Source organism: Protopterus annectens, chromosome 9.part0 (genome assembly GCF_019279795.1).
Source record: "Protopterus annectens isolate FY-2018-M chromosome 9.part0, PAN1.0, whole genome shotgun sequence".
Lineage (NCBI taxonomy): Eukaryota > Metazoa > Chordata > Ceratodontiformes > Protopteridae > Protopterus > Protopterus annectens.
The window spans coordinates 1,776,664,183-1,776,686,693 of NC_056743.1; the positions used below are offsets into that span (position 1 = coordinate 1,776,664,183).

Sequence of the window (22,511 nt, forward strand, 5' to 3'; positions counted from 1 at the left end):
CTGCCAGTCTGAATGCTGTTGTTGAACATCGGTCTGACTGCCCTTCTGTGTTGCTGGTTACCAGGCTGTTTTCAGATAAATGTCCCACTGAGGCATTCTCTTTGTTCTTTTTCTTGCGGTTACTGTGTTCCTGTCATGAAGAAAAGGAAAATGTCAGTGTGGGAGGCAGATTCCCCATAAAGACCATCACGACCAGTATCTCTTTTGCTTGGATGCTTCCCATGATCATAAGCAGTGCTCTATTTGCCAGGAGTTTATGCATAAGACCCTACATAGTTGTCTCTCCTCCTTGTCGATATACCCAGAGACCCACTGTCTTAAGTTACTGCAGAGATGCTATAGCAGACTCCTCCTATCCTGAGGGCCAGCTGCCTACCAATAAGAAGACCAAAAAAGTTAGACCTGATCTGGCTGCTGTCCAGCATCCCCCAGATGTCTCTCACAAGACTGGTGAAAGCCCAGACAACTGTCTGTTGGTTGCTTCAAATTCCTCTGCTGCTACCCCATTGGAGGCCTGCATGGAGCCAGCATCTTGCATGTCCTCAGATGCTTTTCAAACATCTGTACTTGACACTGAGGGGGAACCTTGGGTGATTATATATGGAGGACCAAGAGGGAATCCTCAGATCTTAGTAAGAGAGGCGATTCCTACAATCATTATAGAGTCACATCAGGGTTCTGACCTTCCGAGGGTATTTCGAGTGGACATTCTGCAGAAAAACAAACAAAAACCAAAACATATTCTCACTGTTGTTAAGGATCACCAATGTGAATAGCAGGATTTCATTCAGAGTTCATTTAATGCTTTGATGCCTTGAAGCCCCCTCAGTGGGGTCTCTGTTCCTGCTCCCCCAGTCTTCCACTCTACTCAAAGAGGCCTAGGGAACTGGATTCTTCGGAGAAGGATCTGGACTCAAGGGAAGAATCCTTGGCATATTCTTCCCAAATCCCTTCCCCCTTGGACTACAGTTCAGAGGAGGAGGAGAAGGAGTCCATAAGTCCAGATTCCCCTTTGGAAGAGCTCTACTTTGGGGATACCATTGCCTGTATGATGGAAATTTTAAGTGAGATTGTTCTCAAGTCTCTGAGACTCAAAAAAGATATTATGAGTTGCTACAGATGGAGGCTCCAAAACCATCCGCTGTTCTGCATGTTCTGGCTGCCCTTCTGGACATCTTCTTGACAGCATCTGTAGCCCCTGACTCTCAAGCTCCTCCACCTAAAAAGCCAGATAGATTCTATAAAGTGTCTGAGGAGTGCGCATCTCTTTATAAATGCCTTTCTGCTGTCTCTTCCGTAGTGTCAGCCTCCTCTGACAAGCTATCCAAGTTGTTGCCCTCCGCCAAGCTGTTGCCTTCTGATAAGGATAGTAGGGCTTTGGAAAGGTGGGGCAAGAAAGTATACACTGTTGCCACTTTGTCATTTAGGGCCATTAACTACCAGACTCATATGACCAGGTATGGTTTGGCTCAGGTTTCTAAGATGGATTCTGACCTCTCTGACTCTGATGGGAAGGCTTTGGCCCCTTTCCTGCTGGGTTCTACTTTTCAAGTTGCCCGCCACTCAGTCAAATGCAGCTATGATGCAGCTGAAGCCTCTTCCAAGGTTGCTGCCTTTGGGTCAGTTATGAGGTGTTAATCTTGGCTTAATCTTTAGGCTTTGCCTAATGTCATTAAGGCCAAACTTTCTGGATACTCCTATAGATAATAAAAAACTTTTTGTATCTGCTGCTGCTGAGCTTTTCAAGTCTTTTCATGACAAGGGCAGAGCCTTGCAGAGGAGTTGAAACATATTTTTGTTTCTCTTATTCCTAAATTTCAGAGGAATTATCCCTCCTATCTTTGTTTGTAAGGAATTTCTCCTTCCTCCTAAGGACAATAAGGGTTCTAGGCGTGTGCCTCCTGCTATGTCTTCTCAGACTCCTACCACACAGAAACCTGCTTTCCAGGACAGGCCTAGTTCTATTTGACAGTTTGCTCCCTCCTTCCCTTGGCCAGGTTCTTGTCCCTTTGTTGTTCCCTGTCCCTTCCAAATTGGCTGCAAATCACTTCAGACTCTTGCGTTCTGTCCATTATCCATCAGGGATATTCCATGGTTTGGAAGTCCCTTCCTCCCTTTTCAGGCATTCCTCAACCTCCTCAGGAATAGCCCTTTCATTTTCTAGTGGTTCTTCACTTCTTTTGGCTGAGGGCAGCAATCAAGCCATGCCTGCTGCCCAGGTATCCCAGAATGTTTTTGGTCTCACGAAAGGAAAACAAATGAAGACCAGTTCTGGATCTTTTGCAACTGAAAACCTTTCTGAAGATTCCTTTCTTTCAGATGTTATCTCTGCAGACATTATTTTCTCTTATTTTACTCCTACTCCAGGCCTTTTTAGTATCTCTGGATCTCAAGGATGCATACTTTTGCATCCCCATCCATCCCTCACCTCTTCAGGAAATGTTTACATTTCTCTGTCTCTTTACTGCATTTTCACTTCTCTGCTTTGCCCTTTGGTCTTGCTACTGCCCCAATAATATTCACCAAATGCCTCACTCTTGTCATTGCATTTTGCAGAATTTGAGGAAATCATATTTTTCCCTATCTAGATGATCTGCCTAGTCAAGCTCCTTCCCACAACTCACTGCTTTTAGGACCTCAAGATTACTACTTCCCTGTTACAGAGTCTGGGGTTGACCATTAACTTTCAGAAATCAGTTATGATGCCTTCCCAGGACCATATTTTCCTTGGCTGCAGACGTCAGACAGTTTCCATGCTAGTATCTTTGACTAGCTCCAAAGCTCTGTCTGTAATTGCTTTTTTCCAGTCCCTTCTTCCACTGGCATCTGTTATGGCCAGGGAATTTATTAATGATCTTGGGTTTGTGGCTTCCACCATTCTCTTGATCCCTCTCTCTCTCCAGGTTTTTAAAGGTACCTCAGGTCAGTGCAGCTTCAACATTGCCACCCAATGGACTTCCTGGTACCTTTACTTCCCTGTTTCAAGCTTGAGGTTCAGTCATGGATTTATCAACTTTCAGTCAACCCGGGACTTCCTTTTCAAGCTCCACCTGCAACTTAGGAGCTCTTTACATCTGCCTCAGACAGGGGGAGGGGTGCCTCCTGTGGCCTCCTCAAGGTTCAGGGTCTCTGTCCTCCTCATCAGAGGTCAGCCCACATCATTATAAAGCAGACAAGGGCTCTACTTCTGGCTCTTCAGGCTTTTCATTCCCTCTTTTGTCCTGGGCCCATCAAAGTTTTCACAGATAACACCATGATGATGTGGTATGTCAACAAGCAAGGGGGCACAAAGTCCTATCTTCTTAGCAGGCTAGCTTTTCAGGTTTGGGATCTAGCTATCCATTATCAAGCGACTCTTCAGGCTGTTTACATTCCCTTGGAGCACAGTCTAGTGGCAGACTCCTTGAGCAGGTCCAGCACACAAGCTTACAAATGGATGTTTTACAGAGATGGGTTCCTGGACATTGTCCATTGGTGGGGTATTCCTCAGGTAGGTCTTTTTGTCTCAACTCTGAATAGACAACTTCCTCTGTTCTGTTCCAGAGACCCAAGTTCTCTGGCTTGGAAAGTGGGTGCCCTGTCTTTTCCTTGGAAGGGAATGTTTCTGTATGCCTTCCCTCCCCTTGCTCTGTCATCATGGGTCTTGCACAAGATTAGGCAGGACTCTCCCAAAATCTTGCTAGTGACTCAGTTTTGGTCCAGACAGCATTGGTTCCCCCTTCTTTCTCATCTGGCCAGGGGCAATAACCAAAAGTTACACCACTGGATGGGTCTTCTTACACAAGACAAGGGATCATCCTTACTTGTCCACTCTTCAACTGATGCTGGTGAATGATAGGGTTTTGATCTCTTTCAGGCAGCTCTTTTCTGAGGATGTGCTTTAGGTTCTGCAGAAGGCCAGGACACAAACTGCCAGGGAATCATACTACTCCAAATAGAAGTGATTTTCTGTTTGCTGCCTCTCTTGCCATCAGAATTCCCTAACTGTGGAGGTTCCACTGGTTCTCTCTTATTTGTGTGATCTGCTCCATGCTTGGTTGGCATATTTTTCAGTTAAATCTCACCTGTCAGCAATTTCTGCATGTCTGCCCTTGACTCCTCCTCTAGCCTCTAGACTTGAGGTCAAGCAATTTCTTAAAGGCATTATTCATATCAGCCCTCTCAGGAAGCTTATTCCAACTTCCTGGTACCTCAATTTTGTAATTTAAAAATTATCTAAGGTTTCTTTTGAGCCTGCTTCTTCACCTCCCTTACAACAGTGTACTCGGAAGACTGTTGGTCTTTTGGCTCTCACTTTAGCCAACAGAGTACCTGAACTTGGCTGTCATGGCTATTCCTCCTTTTTTAGTTTTCCACAGACACAGGGTGCCTCTTCAGACTAATCCTTCTTTTATGCCCAAGGTGGTCAGTGAGTTGGCCCTTAATCAGTCTAGTCATCTTCCTTCCTTTTTTTCTTCCCTGAAGTCTGACAATGAGAAGGTTCTTCACACTTTGGATATGTACAGACAGCTCAGAAATTATTTGGATAAAACTAAAGTTATTGACAAATCTCAGCAGCTTTTTGTTTCCTTTCATCACAGGACTTTGGGTTTGGCTGTTTATAAAGAAACTAGCTCCTCCTGGATTTCTAAGGCTATTTCATTTTGTTATTCTTTTCATGGAAAATGTCTTCCCATGTCAATAAAGGTGCGTTGTACTAGGGCAGTTGCCTCCTCTGGTGCCTTTTTCAAGGGTGTGGATACCAATTCTATCCTTGGGGCTGCTACTTGCTCCTCTGTTCATACATTCACTAAGCACTACAAGTTGGATGTTATTGCCAGGGTAGACTTTATCAGAGCTATCCTGCATGGGTTTGTAGAGTGCTGTTCTGTCCCTTCCTCTTCCTAGGCTTCTTCTTGAGTATTTGCACTATCCCTTATGCTATGAATATTGCAACAGTGATATGGAAGGACATAGTACAATTATGTAAACTCTTACCATAACAGTAGATGTCATCCTCTTCACTGTTGCAGTATTCACTACCTCCCTCCTACCCCGTCTGTTCTACCTCTTGGCTCTGTACTTTTCTTGCTCTCTTAACCGAGAGGTTCTTCATCTTCTTCTTCCTTCTTTTCCATCTGGATGCACATGTTCTCCTTGTCCCTAAGGGCATTCTGTTCCTCCTGGGACTTTTTCAGTTCTGATTGTGTGCATCAGTATGCCATCTTTATGCTCTACGCCCTTGCATGGGGAGCATATGTGTTGATGTACAATGCCTATAAAAACTAAAGGCTTTGCTATACTGGCTAGATATTGCTCTCTCCTTGGCAGGTGATCCTTTAGGTTAAGAATACTGCAACAGTGAAGAGAAGGACAGCTACTATTATGGTAAGATTTTACAGAACCATACTTTCAGCCTGTTCCTCTGTGAAATGTGTTTTGGAATTGGGGCTCTGTGTTTACTACCATAACTTTTATGTAATATCTCTAATTTTCAGCAACTGAAGTAATGCTGAAAACATGTAGGCTCCCTCTTAGCTCTTCTGTATCTTATGGTAAATTTTGCAGAACTGTCAGCTCCTTATGTTTCAAGTTCATTTACTGCTAATGTGACTGTAACTCAAAATATTAAATTTTCTGGATTTTGATAGATGAAATGCCTGTTCACTACATTGACCACAGAGAATATAGGCAAATGATTTGGCTAATGTTATTTATGAAATTTAATTTTTTATACTTTCAACTGGCATGAAAGCAAATTACACTTACAACTGATATTAAAATGATTTAGATATGTGAATCAAAATGCTAGTAAATAATCTCAAGACCATATTTATAATTATATACTAGAATTTACAATGCTAATTGCTGATCTAATATTCTCTACAGTCAAACTGTTTGATAATTTTTTTTTATCCAGCAAAAGGTATGCAAAATGTAATGGTGTGTCTTTAAATGCCTTTGCACCTTTCATTACAACATACCATGAAGAGTATGGACATGGATACCTTGCTGTAAATATGGCACAACTGCAAAGGTAAACATACTGTGCTGGCAGTATGTCACCTAATGGGTAGCCATTTTATTTGGCATTAAAATCCATAAACAGTTAATAAAGTACACTGCCAGAAAATGGGAAAGATATGAGTCATTTTAGTGTGGACAAGTCAAGGGTCTTTGGACCAGCCCTCTCATCCAACTGTAATAAATAAATAAATGCATACATAAATAAATACTTAATTAATAAATGTATTCATTGTCTAATAAACCAGGTAAAATATAACAAAATCAGAGAAGAGACAGAGCTTATACTGACATTTAGTGGGTACAAGACAGAAAAACAAGTCTGGGAAAGGATGCCAGTCTATCATGGCATATGCATATATACACACACACACACACACACACACACACACTCGCGCACGCACACTCATTCTCATCTTGTCATGAGCACCTACAGGCAATTTGAAGGATAATTTCAGTTCTCATACATATATATGTATATATTACTCCATTTCCCTGCCACATCCCAGTGAGTATGAGAACTGAAATTATCCTTCAAATTGCCTGTAGGTGCTCATGACAAGATGAGAATGAGTGTGCGTGTGTGTGTGTGTGTGTGTGTGTGTGTGTGTGTGTGTGTGTGTGTGTGTGTGTGTGTATATGCATATGCCATGATAGACTGGCATCCTTTCCCAGACTTGTTTTTCTGTTTTTTGTTATATTTTACCTGGTTTATTAGACAATGAATACATTTATTAATTAAGTACTTATTTATTTATGTATGCATTTATTTATTTATTACAGTTGGATGAGAGGGCTGGTCCAAAGACCCTTGACTTGAGAGGGGGGAGAGAGAGAGGGGGGAGAGAGAGAGAGAGACAGAGAGAGAGACAGAGAGACAGAGAGAGAGAGAGACAGTGAATATCCACAAAGACAGAGGAAATACCTTTGTTAAGAGAACTGGCAACCTGTACATCTTCAGCCTGACTGGAGAATGAACATTCTCTAGCAGGTCATTAATGTACAGATAATGCCCAGTGAAGACAAGTCTGCCACTTCGCAGCAGCACATTAAGCCATTACGAAGCTCAGATACAAATAAAGCAAATGTCTTTACTTTTTAAATGCTCACTAAACAGGTTAAAAAAAATAATGCGTGTTTATATATGTCTATGCATGTAAGAGTGAGAGAGACAGAGACAGACAGACAGAGGCAGCACATCATAGTGTCAGCACACATTCAAGTATGAAATTCTAATGTCTGGCATTAGTGACTGATGCTAGTCCTCAGTGATTTACTAGCAAAAGCAAACCAATCATTCTACGAGAGAAGAGCAGCACTATACAACAACATCAGAGGCTTTAAAGACGCACACGGTAGAGCTGCAATGCCTCGCATTCTTTAATTTTTTTTCATTCATTTGCTCACAATACAACGTGAGTGCAACTGGTGTGTGTGTGTGTGTGTGTGTGTGTGTGTGTGTGTGTGTGTGTGTGTGTGTGTGTGTGTGTAGATTTGAATAATTTGAATATTATACTCAATATTGTATGGCCAAGATATTACTCCATGCGGTATACTTGTATAAAATGACACATAAATTGAATTATGCACTTGAAGCTTGTATATCAGTTAATACATTGAAACATGAAATTATATTTAATCACTTGCACCTCTAGGGATTATTTATGTTGTTATATGAACATGTTGTTCATTTATATGGGCAAAACATCATGCCTTGAAAGCAACACATAGACATTCACTTGAATGACATTGCATGTCAAAGGAAAATAAGTTCTTTAAAATCATAATGTTATTTTTCACTTTTTGGGTGGCTTGATAAAGTTTCTGTTAACTTGTGATTGTAAAGAACTTTAACTTTGACATGTAATATTACTCAAATGTCTGTGCGTTGTTTTCTTGAGTTATGTGTACACATATCTGTACTTAAAGTTTAAGTAGTGCATTTTTTCACACTGTTCTTGTTGTTGGCCTGATTGCCTTTATATCACCTTGTCTAGTCAGTTGCTAAGTGTTTGTAGTAGCAGTACACTTCTAGCATTCTTTTTTTTTTTTCTTTGTTTTGTTTTTACATGGGATGTTCCATCTAGTGGCAATAAGTGGTGCCTGGTCTATCTGTGTTGAGAAAGACATTGGAAAGTTACAAGTGTAATCATTTTGTTGGCCAGAGGGCTTAGTAGCCACATCTAACACACACAAACATACACACACACACACACACACACACACACACACACACACACACACACACACACACACACACACTACAAAGCCCATAAGGCAATCCAATACACAACTCAGAACTCTAGTCATAAGGGACTCCATTGTGCAACATATTGATGTCCCACTTACCAGGCTGAAGAAGGAGAAAGTGATAGTCAGTTGTCTATCAGGAGCCAGGATCCACCAAGTTACACACACACTCATGTCACTCTCTTGAGTACTATAAGCAAATTCCACACCAAAACACATGCTTTCTCCTCCCAGACACTTATTCTTTGGCAAGCTCTCCCCCATTGACATTAAGGAAATCAACACTTATTCCAAACTCAAAATGTAACTCAAAAAGCATTTCTTCATTCAAGCCAAATACTCCTGCTTCAGCACAGGACATATTGCCTAACCTATCTCCTTTCCGAGTCTCTGCTCTTGTCTCAAGATTCAATGAAGACTAACCTACTTTAGAAATGAATGTACATATTGTACATTACACTCTGCTTGATCGTACATTGTACTGTGCTTGTTCACTGGACTGTACATACACAGCTTTTTCTATGTAATTAGTGTGAACTACTCTATTACTGCTTATATTTCTGTATTTTTTGTTTGTGAAATGTTTTTATTTCACCTGGGTGAGCCCGGAATTGGTTAATATTGATCAGTGTACTACCCCAGTAAACAAATATAAATAAATGAATTAATTAAATAAATAAATTGCACCACAGTTACCAGTATGATTCAGTCATAGTTCATGTAAGTGTAAATGACCTGAGATATATCTCCCTAGACTATATGAAGAGAGACTTTATGGAGCTCTCAAAACATGTGTCACAGGCTGGTATGTGTCCAGCACTGAGCAGCATTCTAACTTCATTAAAGATGATGCCACAATACAAAGAAATGATGACTGACTTTAATAGTTGACTTAGTTTCTAGGGTCTTATGGAGATACATTTGTCAGCATGGGAGGATATGGTTTACAAACCACGTTGCTTTGCCTGGGATAGTCTATACCTGTCCCCTCTAGTCTTTTGAATATTGGCTAAAACCTTGTCTCTCCTTACACAGCCGTTTTTAGGAAATGCCAGGTTGGCAAACCTTCCAAAACTGATTAGAACTACCCCATCAACTAACAAATACACAGCTTTTTACCACCTATAAAATTATCCAGAATCCATATGCTTGTCCAGCTCTCAGTAACATTCTACACAACTATATTTCCTAGTCGGTCATTACAATTACTCCCGACTGTCAACAAACCTATCAAATCTGTTGGGCATTGTCCATACTCATGCCATGTTGCCATGGCCTGAAACTCCTTATTTCTATCAGTCAGGCCAAAACCCTCCCTCCTATTTTTTAGAACCATTCTGAAAGACTTCCTAGCCAAAAGCTGTCCCTGTTTTTGCTCTACAATAGGATAAACTATATCCCTAGATGTGTGCAAATACCTATTCATACTTTACATCTCCTTACTCTCCTCTCCCTTCTTCCCTCACTTCCTGATTTCTATCAGTTTCTTTCCCCTGGCTTTTTCTCTAAATATACTATAAGCCTGCTTTTTTCTCACTTCATATTGCAATTCACGTTTGTCTTTGACTAAGTTACCTTTAATTTCTCTATAAACTCGCTAAAATTACTCAAATAATTATTGTCATATAACTTGTATCTATCCTTAACCAATGTTTTCATATTATGTCTAATTTGGTATAACCATATAAACAGTATTTGTTTTTGTATTATCTTTAAAGACTGTAAAATTATTAATCTTAAAATGTTTTGTAATAGTCTGGAGCTTTTCTCCCCGGGACTCTGTTGAAAATGGACTCCTACCAAGTCAGACTTTCCTGGTAATCAAATGTCAATAAATAAATAAATAGCAGAAACAAAGCAAGGGAATATAAAGGTGGTACTGCTCAATTTCAAGTGTATGAACAAGAAGTTCTGGTCCCTCCAAACTCTGCTGTTAACGAGGCTTGGTTTAAAGCCACAGAAAGTACCTTGGCAGTGCAAGACTTCAGTGCCACACCTTTAGACCAATGACCACACAGAAAAGGACTACAGGTGGACGCGTTTCTATCTACATGAATGACAAGCATACATCTAGGTTTGTTAAACAGGATGGCAATCTAGAGTTTCTCCATGTCCAGATTACCATAGACAAAGTCCCATATCATATCTACTCCTCTAATAACACCAAAATTGAGCCAGTGCTCCAGGCCAAACTGCTAGGCATTACTATTGATAACACACTAAAATATAACAAGAGCATCACTCTAGCTATAAAAAAAAAGTTCATATCAAACTGGGTTCCCTGTACAGAGCCAAATGATTCCTCACCCAAAACTCCAGACAGTCTATTACCAGGTCTAATCTACTACCAACTCTGCTATACGCCTCTTCTATCTTTACTAACCTTAGGAAATCAGACCTTAACAAATTGGAAGCCTGCTACAATAAAATAGCTAGGTTTGCTATTAACCACTCAAGCAGATCACATCACTGCTTAACTCTCCAGGAACTAAACTGGATCGAACTGCCAAATCTTTGATATCTCAACCAACTTGCCATCACCCACTCCATTATTTATCAAGCTGATAACTGTCCAGCCCTCAGAAACTTGGTTCAACCCCACCAAAAAAATAGGGCGTTGTGATCATCCAACAAACCACTACTAAAAGTGGTTAAATACAACAACAGTTTCAGGGATTCTCTGTATTCCAGGGAAATATCAAAGATCTGAAATTCAGTCCCCCAAGATATTCTCAACACAACTGATCTTCCTAAGTTCAAATATCTCCTCAAGGAACAGCTAACTAAAAAGTATCTCTGTTCCTGTACTTCCCCAGAATGACACTATAAATGTTCTATAACTCCTTACTCATATTTTCCAATGCCAGGCTCCTCTTCTTAACACATTTCATAAAGCAACTATCTCTCTTACTTTTACATATGGTAATCTACTAGTATTTTACAAAATTGTCTTATCTATATATCTCATACTCAATCAAATCCTACCAGTCACACCTTGGTGTACTTACTTTCTCTTTTGTACATAATTTACACAGCGATATAACTAACAGCTATGATAGTTCTCTTACAAACATTCTTTACACTTATCTGCTAAATAAATAACATATAATGTGTGCTCTAGTGGATTATAGGATGGGCTTCTTTTTTAGGGACTCTATAGAAAACAGCCTGTTCTGTACTATATGTCTTTCTGTTAAAATGTTTAATTGTAATCTATTTTGGAGGTGTTTATGTACTATATGTCTATTATGGTAAATTGTTATTATTGTAATCTGTTTGGAACTTTTCTTCCCTGGCCTCTGCTGAAAATGGGGTCCTGGCCCAGACAGACACACCTGGTAAACAAATGTAAAATAAATAATAATAAATAAATATCCTAGCAAGCTATTGGTCACCGTCTATGTCCCATAAAACCCATAGATCATTACCAGAGACAAATAGACAAAGTCCTATACCATACCCTAGCAAGCTATTGGTCACCATCAATGTCCCATAAAACCCATAGCTCATACTCAGACCTATTGGAGACATTCGCCATTCAAACAAATACCATATTCATGAGGGGCTTTCATTTCCTCATTCCAGACAAGGAATCCTACACAACCCCCCAAATTTGCAGACACAGTGATTCCTGGACTTTGTTAACACAAGCACCTTAGACCATATAGTACATACACCCACTAGAGGTATTACCATATTGTACCAGGTACTCACAAATGTGGTGGAACACTGCACTCCTCCACCAGTGTTGTGTCCTCTGTGGTAAGATCAAACCACAAAGCTGTCTCTGTTCTAAAAATCAATTCTGTAACCCCAATAAATCCTGCGGCAATAAGGAGCTACTCCAAAGCAACTACCTTTTATGAAGCAATCACCTGTCAAAATTTCAAGCCCCTCCAAACACGGATAATAGAGCAGACTATGTGAATTGTTCACAGAAAATATACCATACCAATGGCTGCATCTAAGCTGCTGTGTCTACCAGAAGTAGCCCAAAACAAACTTAGAAAACAAACTACCCTGGTGGAACAAGCTGTACAACAAAATAAAAAAGTCATAGCTAAAATTAGAAAGTGCAGCACCAGAAAGATAAAAACCATCTCAGCAAACTGAAGAGACAACTAAGAGGGTTAATTAAGTCCAGCAAAGCCAATTTTGAAGTAAAGATAACTTTCCAGGCCAAAGACATCAATAAGATCTTCTTTAGTCATGTCCAAAACATCAAAGGCAGCACCCAATAGTGTACAGAACTGGTTGCAAATGGAACTAAGGTGATGGAGACTGCATACATAGGAAATCTACTGGTTGACAAATTCAGCTCCAGCTTTACCTCTCCCTTCACTCCCCACCTGCCCTTCAGGAAAAACCATCAAACATAACCCCCCAACTAGCAACAGGGATCAGGTCCTAGATGTGCTCTTTAAGGCAAAGAACACAACTTTGATGGGCCCCAGTGATACCCCAGGATGCCTCCTAAACAGCCTGAAATATGACCTATCAGGGCCATGGGAGTCACTATTCAGCCATAGCCTCCTAACAGGCTTCATGCCATGCAAATGGAGGACTGTAACAGTCATCCCTCTGCACAAAAGTGGGACATCAAGGGATCCCAAGAAAGTACAGTTGTGTACACTTACCATAAATGTAGATGCTTGAGTGTATTCACTGGTGCAGTCATCACATTTGGGTTATCTACCTGCAGGTAGCCCTCAGTCGGCCCAAATACCAGAGTCTTAGTATTTCTGCGTCGGATGCTGTCACTTCTTCCATGATGTCAGGTCGTCAGGGGTATAAAGCAGGCAGCCGACACCATTACATCAGTTTTTCTTGCCCCAAATGTCAAGACCCCCCAAATAGGGAGCTGGTATATGGTGGGGAACACCACTAGTAAAAAGTAAATACCAATGCCATTGAGAATGGCCATAGAGAGGAGAGGTAGAAAGATAGAGAAAAACCAGGGGGCTGGAGGGAGAGAAACCAGGACTGCAACAGTGAATACACTCGAACATCTACATTTATGGTAACTGTACACAACTGTACTATGTTCTTCATGTTTCACTGGTGCAGTCATCACACTTGGGTTGATTCCCAAAGCTGAGGAAGGGTGGAGGCAGTCAAGAAGTGTTAGGGCTGGACAGTAGGCCTTGCAAGACTGCTGTAGCAAACCCAGCCCTGGATTTAGAAAAGATAGGTAAGTGGTAATGCTTGGTGAAGGTGTGTACAGAACTCCAGGTTGCAGCTTCCAGAATGACCCTGATAGGGACTCCCCTGAGGAATGCTGTAGAGGTGGAAGTAGCCCTAGTGGAATGTGGTCTGATCCCCTGTTGGGTAGGTTTTCCATGGTGCTTGTAGCAGAAATGGATGCAGTGTGCTATCCATTTGCAAATGGTTTGTTTTGAAATGGCCTTACCCTCTGCCCATGTAACAAAGCTGACTAGCAGCTGGTCAGACTTTCTGAAAGGCTTAGTCCTGTCAAGGTAGAACCTGAGCTGTCTGTGCATGTCCAAGGAGTGCAGGATCCTTTCCCCTTTATTCTGAGGATTAGGGAAGAAGGTTGGCAAATGGATGGCTTGGTCTAGAGCCACACTGGACACCACCTTAGGCATAAAGGACGGGTTGGTCCTGAGGGACATCCTGTCAGCATGGAAGATAATGAAAGGTTCCACAGCCATCAGTGCCTGCAACTCAGACCCCTTTGTTCTACTGAAACAGGTTGAATACCTCTGATATTGAGCAGGGAGAATACTTGCTTTTGAGCCTCTGGCCACTGGTTTGGAGGAAGGTCTGGAAACCCTCTTGGGGTTGGCAGTGAATGGAAGTAGAATTTATATCCCTGGGATACAATGTTTAGGGCCCATTGGTCCTGAGTAATGGACATCCAGTTTTTTGCATGAAGGGCAAGTTTTCCTCCTAGGGGCACAAGTAATTGGGCAGGGCTGGGAAGGATAATTGAAAAGTCATTGTGAACTTTTTCCATAAGGGGTGGCTTACCACTCCCTGTTTTTGGGGTGGAGCCACTCCATTGTTTAGATCTCTGCATGCCCTGAGACTGTAGTCTGGGTGGCCTGTTTCCCCTGGGTCTGGTCTGGGAAGGCCTGGAAGGGGCTGGAAAGGACCATTTTTTTAAGGCCAATGCCTGCTGAATCTAGATGTTTGCACTTGCAAGAATTCTTTGACAGTTTGCATAGATTAAGCTTTTTCTTCCATCTTTTTAAGAACTTCTTCTGCTTTGGTGCCAAATAAACAGTCTTTATTTAAAGGAGTGTCTAGTAATTTGGATTTGACATGATTTGGCAAGGTTTGTTCCTTCAGCCAGGCATGCCGTCTCAGTACAGACCCAGTGACTGCAACCCTGCAAGATGCTTCTAGGGCATCAAAGCCACACTGCAAAGTATGCTTACTGACTTGGTTTGCAGAATGCATTAGCTCTTGTAAATCTTTATTTTTCTTCACAATCTGGCAATAATACCATTTTTTGTTTAATTAGTTCCATAATATGTTGTTAGTACCTCAACATGTGAAAATGGCAATTCAATGCCCTGATGGGAAGAGTTGCAGAGGTATATACCTTCTTACCCCATCTGTCTAAAGCTCTGGAATCCCTGTCAGAAGGGGTAGGATTTTTGGCTGTAGTAGCCTTAATACCTTTAGATCTCTGGGAAATGGTCTCTGGATCCGCAGTAGGATTCTTGAAGAGAAATTTATGGGAATCAGGTACTCTGTAGTACCTGTCAGGTTTCCTAGGGGCCGGGGGTAATGTATCTGGAGTAAGACTGGATTCCATAAAAACATCATCTACAACATCCAGGACAGGGGGTATATCTAGATGCCTGTGCTGAGGCAACTGTAAAAACTCTCTGAGTCTCTTTTTGGACTGAGGGCAATCTTGGCATTCCCAGTGGAAATGCTCTCTTAAAGTATGCAAGGTTTCACCAAAAGAAAAATCCTCTGGAGGGGAGGCAGAGGGAATGGATTCCTCTGCATCTGAGTCCTCATAGGCTGATAAGGGCATGTTCTGATAATCAGAAGGGTCAGAGTCATCAGACTCCTGGTCTGTAGAATCAGAAGGAAATTCAATTATTTGTGTCTTAGCAGGGGAAGGCTGGCTTCCCCTAATTAGGGTAATAAGGTCTTCAGCCATTCTAAGCATTTGTTTTTGTGGTGTGGGAGCTTGAGCATGTGCTTTGGTCGTCGTCTTTTTAGGTGTAGTGTGTACTCTGGGCCTAAGAAACTCAATCATTTTGGCTAAAAAAGAAGTAGTCGGTTCGATTCAAACATCGGTAGGATGAAATACACCCTCAGAAGCCGGTGCCTGAACATCGGCTCCGGACCCATCCAAGGAAGAGACATCCGCAGGTTCCATAGTCGAAGAAGCATCTCGCGGCACACCGGACTCTGAATGGGTCTCAGCAGAGGCCTGCGAATCCATAGAAGCAGGCATCAGGGGCTGCGAAGACGCTTCACCGAGTACCGGCGGAAATGGAAGCGTCATCGGCAGTTTTGGACCTATGTGGTCTGTCTCTGTCTTTTTCTTTACGTTTTTTCAGAAGATTCGAAGTCAGATGGCTTATCGAAGCCATTTCAGAATATGGAGAATGAGAGTGAAAGAATTTAGCAACGAAAATAGCCCGACAATGAATGGTCCGGGTGTTAAGGCACAAAACCGACAGCGAGGAACATAGTGGTCTGGGCCTAAACAGGTGAAACAGTAAGAATGAAAATCTCTGTGAGGTATTTGCTTTCCACAGACAAGACAATTGTTAACTTTTTCTGACATCAGTTAGAGCAAGAAAAAAGGATCCCCCAGTGGGGTACTTAGCTTTAGAAGACTTTAGGATTACAACTCAAAAACGAAAAATTTCAGGTAGCGGCCGACCAGCACTTGCGAACTGCTTCTGCTTCGGGCTCCAACACGGCAAGAAAGACTGATGTAATGGCGTCGGCTGCCTGTTTTATACCCCTGATGACCTGATGTCATGGAAGGAACGACAGCATCTGACGCAGAAATACTAAGACTCTGGTATTCGGTCTGACTGAGGGCTACCTACTAGGCAGATAACCCAAGTGTGATGACTGCAACAGTGAAACACAAAGAACATCTACAGACCCAAAAGTCTGAGTAGTCTTATATGCAAAGCCATTGAATGAATTATCATGGAAATGATTAAAAATGACATGGAAAATTTTCAGACACTGGTCTGTACCCAGTTTGGTTTCATAAAAGGTAGGTCATACCTACTGAACCTGGTGGACATTTTGAAAACGTCACTAAAGCAATGGATGAGAGCAAAACCATACATAGTGCCTACCTTGACCTGGCTATGGCATTTAATACAATACCATACTGGGGTATTGTAAATAAATTCATGGAATTGGACATACATCTCTATGCTATTTGCTGGATAACCATCTGGCGCACAGACAGGACCCAGAATGTTAGGATTGTTGAGGCCACATCCACAAAGAGGCTACTCACCAGCAGAGTCCTTCAGGGTTTTGTGCTGGGTACAGTCCTCTTTGTTATATACTTCTTGGATTTCAAAGCTTATGTTAAGGGCCTCTGGCTGACAAAGTTTCAGATGATTGAAAACTAGGAGCAGTCATAGAACCCCCCCCCCCCGCCCCCCGATACTAACATGTTACAAGAAGCTCTAACTCAGACAAAGGACTGGTGCCAAAGTCATAGCTTAAAACTCAATGCCAAGAAATGCATGATGGTGCACTTTGGGAAGTCAACCACCCTGGGAACCTACCTAATTGATAAAACACCCCTAAGAGAAGACCCAGTAGTCAGGGATTTGTAATGTAGATAGTAACCTGGCTTTCGAACAACATGTGTCTAAAGTATGAAGGAAATCATTCTGTGTCACTCAACTTATAAGTAAGGGCATGACATCTATGTCCAGAAAAGTCATTGTGCCACTGTATTTGGTCCTCATCAGACCAATTATTGAGTATAACACCCCTTTGGTATGTACCTGACCAGCCATATACACCAACTGGAATGTCCATGGAAGTTCCTCATAAAAGGAATGCAGGGTGAAAACACAATGTTCTAAGCAGATCACCTGAAAGCCCAATCTCTATACTTTGTTTCTTACAGACTCCTGAGAGGCCATCTATGCCTAGCATACAAACTTTCTTTGAATCCCGAGCTGATGGACCTTTTGCATATCTGCAAAATGAACAGTATCAGAACTTCCTGATCTAAGGACTTAAACTTTGCTTATGACTTAAACAGGACATGCTAGTGGGTCAGGTATGTATCTCAGAGAATTTCCAGCCTCTGGAATTGGCTTCATATCTTTGTGAAGCAGAGCCCTTCCTTAACTTTATTCAAGTGTAAACCTGGACCAATGAATGGGAGATTAGAAATGTATCCCTGATCTGGTACCTATGTCTCTGATGAACAGTGTAACAGATTATAAATCATGCCCTAGCTGATATACACCCATTAAAATAACCTCTAAGGCAAATAACTTGTTGAAAACACTTGGGTTGCATTACTGGGCTTATAAAGGCCCTAGCATTAGCCTAGTATGAACCAACAAGCTTTAATAAATCTCAGTACAACAAGTTACTTGATAGAAAGGAATGATTATGGATTATTAATTTAGGTTCTCTACATAAACCTGTATTAAACCAATATAGATTTATCTTGCATTGTTTGATTTTAACCATAATGTGTTGCTATTATACATTTATATGTAATTCATTAATAGTATGCACTGCTACATTTTTTAAAATTTGGAGCAATTGTCTTGAAATAAAGTTTTACTAGTAATTTTTGTGCTTAACTAGGGAATATATCTGTGCATTTATGAATGATTTATATATATTTAATTTGTGGGATCATCACATGTAGATGGTAAGATGGGTATTAGTGCTTTTCACCAGAGGCCGACTGGCAAAAAACAGTCTGCTGTCTTCCGAGTCTTAAACAGAGTTTAGCTTATAGTTCAACATTCCGCTTGGATCAAGTGTTGGAAATTTTTTTTCTCTTTATTATATTTAAGTATATACATAAAAAACTGCTCATTTCCCCTACCTAGGTAATGGCTGATTCTTGACCCTTTCCCCACACACATAAACCCTGTAAACTATTCTTCAATCTGTTCTGCATGCAGCCATCTGTTCTTATCCTTAAAGTACAGCCTCCTGAGCAATTTTGTAGCACTCTGTCCCTTCAAATTTCAAATTCTTGCCTGCTTATCCACAATCTTCTGCTTCTTATCATTTAAAAAACAAACTTCCTACATCTCTTTGCAGAATACCCTTTATTCTAATAGCTTTTATGCACCTTTGCATTCATTACCTAATAATAATAATAATAATAATAATAATAATCCTATTTGTTAACCTGGTGTGTCCACTTGGTCAGACCACTTTAGGGATGATCCAGAAGCAACGTTTGGTTAAGTTACGTGCTCAAGGTCACACAAAAGGCAATAAAGGTTGAGGGAATCAAACCCTTTGCCAAAAGAACTACATTTCCTTGCTTCTCATCATTTTTACACTAATCCTTCTATATTATTTTAGCCATCATAACGTCTAATATTATTTTGCATCTCACATATTTTTTTGCATAATCATCTGACCACTAATCAGTTCTCTTGGTAGCCCTTTCAGCTTATATTACATTACAATGAAATATTTCTGCTCTGACACTTACATTCATTGGTTTGATGGTACTATTTTATGGCTGCCCTTTACATCATTTTTAGATATGCCTTGCAGTATGACAATATATATATATATATATATATATATATATATATATATATATATATATATATATATATATATATATATATATATATATCTATATGTGTGTGTGTGTGTGTGTGTGTCTATGTCAGATTGAGTTTTCAGAAACTCAAAATTCATATGGTCAAGACCATATGATTGAGTTTCCGAAAACTCGAACATCAAATAGCTACTTTTTTATGTTTTTGTAGGACCCACACCCCCTGCAAATTAAATATACCAACTCCGAGATCACACTACAATGAGAAAAGGATAAATTTCCCAATCCTCACTGTACCGCAATCTCCTTTCAAAAGCTTTGGGTTTTCAAAAACTCGATCATATGGTCTCGGACATATGAATTTCGAGTTTCTGAAAACTCAATCAATTGATAGGGACCAATATATATCCCCACAAACCAATACCAATAAAAATTTAATGAAAAGCATGTCTGGGCTTAAAGAAGCCCCTTATGTAGATAGCCTAGTATTCTACTATGATATTTCCAAAACAGAAATTATTCTAGCGCTGTAAACAACATTAGAAAAAAGGCAGGTACTGTTCCTCGCACACCTTTGTATTGAATGAAGTATTATATCAGGTGCTAAGAAGTTTTTATTTAGTTAACCAGGTAAACCAACTGCACACAAATACCTGGTTAAGATACTCTTTTTAGAGTCACATGACAGACAAATGAAGACTGAGTGAATCAAACCCATGAGTACATAGGTAAGTACCAGGCTATCTAGTTTTGTGGGCCATTTTAAGCCTAACCAATTTTCCTTAGTAAGGATCAAACCCTGCATCTTTTGTCTGTGAAATAAACACCTTAACCATTACTCCAACTCCCAGCTTCAAACTTCCAAGAGAATTATGCTTGTTATCTACTCACTGTATATCATTTAATCACCTGCACTAAACTGGCAGACACTGTCCCATACATACTTAAATTATAGGCATTGTATCTCATAACTGGTATTTACCTCTTTTAATTGCTAGCTAGTTTAGCTATGTATCAAATACATATATTCCCTTCACAGCCAGCGTAGCAGACATGATTTTGTGAAGTGCTTTTGAATGCAGCATGGTAGATAAAATTAACATGCTGTACTGTATATTCATCACCTTATTCTTTTTAATTTTAGATGGGAACCAATAAGTTTGCTAGCCAGCAAGGGATGACAGCATATGGAACTCGAAGACATCTCTACGATCCTAAACTCTGTGTAGACCAGCCACTTGACCGGGCTACCATTAGTCTGCAAATGGGAACAAACAAAGGGGCTAGCCAGGTAGGAAAACTTTAAAAAAAGTGTATAGAAAGTGGAAATTGTTGGCAAATTAGAAAACGTGAAACTTGTCTGCTGTGATTACAGCTTTTTCATAGAGTTTGCAATGCCATGTCAGTCTTTGGACAATACTCAGGTAAAAAAATTTATGAGCAAATAAACTGCATCCTGGTAGTGCATGAAGGGGAAGACATTGAAATGTGCTCACTTTAGTAACAGACATGCAAGACAAGCTTATCTTTTTTCCTTAATTATTTTTTCAGTGCTCAACAAAGAACTGATGGTCAGCTCATGGTACTAACATTTAACTCATCACTATATAGTTTTAAGATATTTTAGTTAGTTGTGTGTTATGAATAAGTTATAGACATGGCATATAATTGGCAGGCTGCTTATAAACCACTGCTTTTGAGAACCCATTAGTATCTGATAGCATTAACCCTCCCTTATGTACTATTTAAGGAACTAAGAACCTTGGAATATCTCAGAATTTTAAAGGATTCAGACTTCTGCGGTGGTGCAGTGGTAGCGTTGTTGCCTCACAGCAAGAAGTTCGCCCGTTCGATTCTTGGCTTGGGTTGGGAGTGCCTTCTGTGTGGAGTCTGCATGTCCTCCCCGTGGTCGAGTGGGCATTCGAAAGACATGCGTTGAATGGGCGTGCCTTCGCTGAAGGTTGGGTGTCGGGCTGGCAACTCAACACCATAAAAACCAACTGCCAATCATTAGCGGACATGAGTTCCGCTGTGGCGACCCCTAACTGGAAAAAGCCAAAAGACAAACAAACAAGAGAGGAAATGCTTTTTGCCTATTTTTTTAATGTTTTGGAATTCTCTAAAAAAAGAAAGTTCAAAGTCATACAAAATTCACATTTTGTTTCTTCAAGAGTTTATTCTTACTCCTTGACAGTAATGAAGGCCTGTTTTTTTTTCATTCATACAACAGTGCCTTCATCCATGATTGTTTTTACTTTTTATTTTGAATAAAAATATATAAAAATGTCCTTTTTAAAAAATATGTCTTTATGTGCATTCTGCACCCATTTGTTTTTCTTTTCAGGTGCTAATTTATCCCAGTCAGTTCTGCAGGGGCTAAACCTCTCCCAGTAATCAATAAGTATAAGACAGAAAAGCAAGGAAGCAAAAAAAGTAGAACCATCCCTAGGTGGGACACCAGTGTATTGTGACAGGACACACACACACACACACACACACACACACACACACACACACACACACACACACACACACACACACACACACACACACACACTCACACACATACACACATATATACACACACACACACACACACACACACACACACACACACACACACACACACACACACACACACACACACACACACACACCCTACTGGCATTCAGGAACTCTACCAGCCTGCCACCTCCAGTACACATTTAATTTTATTTATTTTATTTACGCTTTGTAAACCAAGTTAGTCCCAGTAGGCTAATGGCCTCTTTTCAGGGGAGACACAAGGTAGAATTCGTATTGACTAGAGGAAATTTGGCCAAGGCCAAAGGAAACTATCCATACTCTTTTCAATAAATGTATGGGATCTTTTACTACCAACAGTGCAGGCAGATGGGGCCTCGGTTTAACATCTCATCTGAAGGATGGCACAGTCAAGGGTGCATCAGCCCCCCCCCCCTCACCATTCCCCTCTGCTACACTACACTACAGTGTCACTACTGGAAAATGAATCCATCTACCTGGTGTGGGGATAGAGCCCATTGCTTTCTGATCTTTCAGAACCATAGAAGAGTGTGCTACATGTTGAGATACTCAGACTGTTTATAAAGAAATTTTTACAATCTTCTCTGTCACAGCAGCAAGAACAACACACCAATTACTACCTAATTCCTTCCTAAGTATACCTTAGGGTGCAAAATCACTATTTCCAAGCTCTAGGGCTTTAGCACCACTATAGGTCCGAAACAGAAACTACAAATTTCTGGCAGTGATTCACCAACCGTCAGTGCTAACTCTGTCAGCATCTTAATTTGTGTCTAATCTAGAACTTGTATTTTATCTCCCTGATGATTTTTGCGTTCCTTCTCTTCTCTTCCACTGGTACTTTCCTCCTGCCTGCCTATTTGTATCCATCCATACCTGCTTTATCTTTCCATGCTGGCAGCTGTTCTCATTGTTCCAAAGAAAATATACTGGTGAAGAACTTGGTTAATACTTCTATTGTATAGCA

General features: G+C 40.6%; 1 protein-coding gene across 1 annotated transcript in view; it reads left to right on the forward strand.

Annotated features, from left to right (window-relative positions):
* Positions 1 to 22,511, forward strand: part of CNN1 (calponin 1) — a 344,933-nt gene that overhangs the window by 260,021 nt on the left and 62,401 nt on the right. The window contains 3 exon segments of the mRNA XM_044084643.1: positions 8,126 to 8,146; positions 14,032 to 14,061; positions 20,145 to 20,291. Coding sequence (XP_043940578.1) covers positions 8,126 to 8,146; positions 14,032 to 14,061; positions 20,145 to 20,291 — 198 coding nt within the window.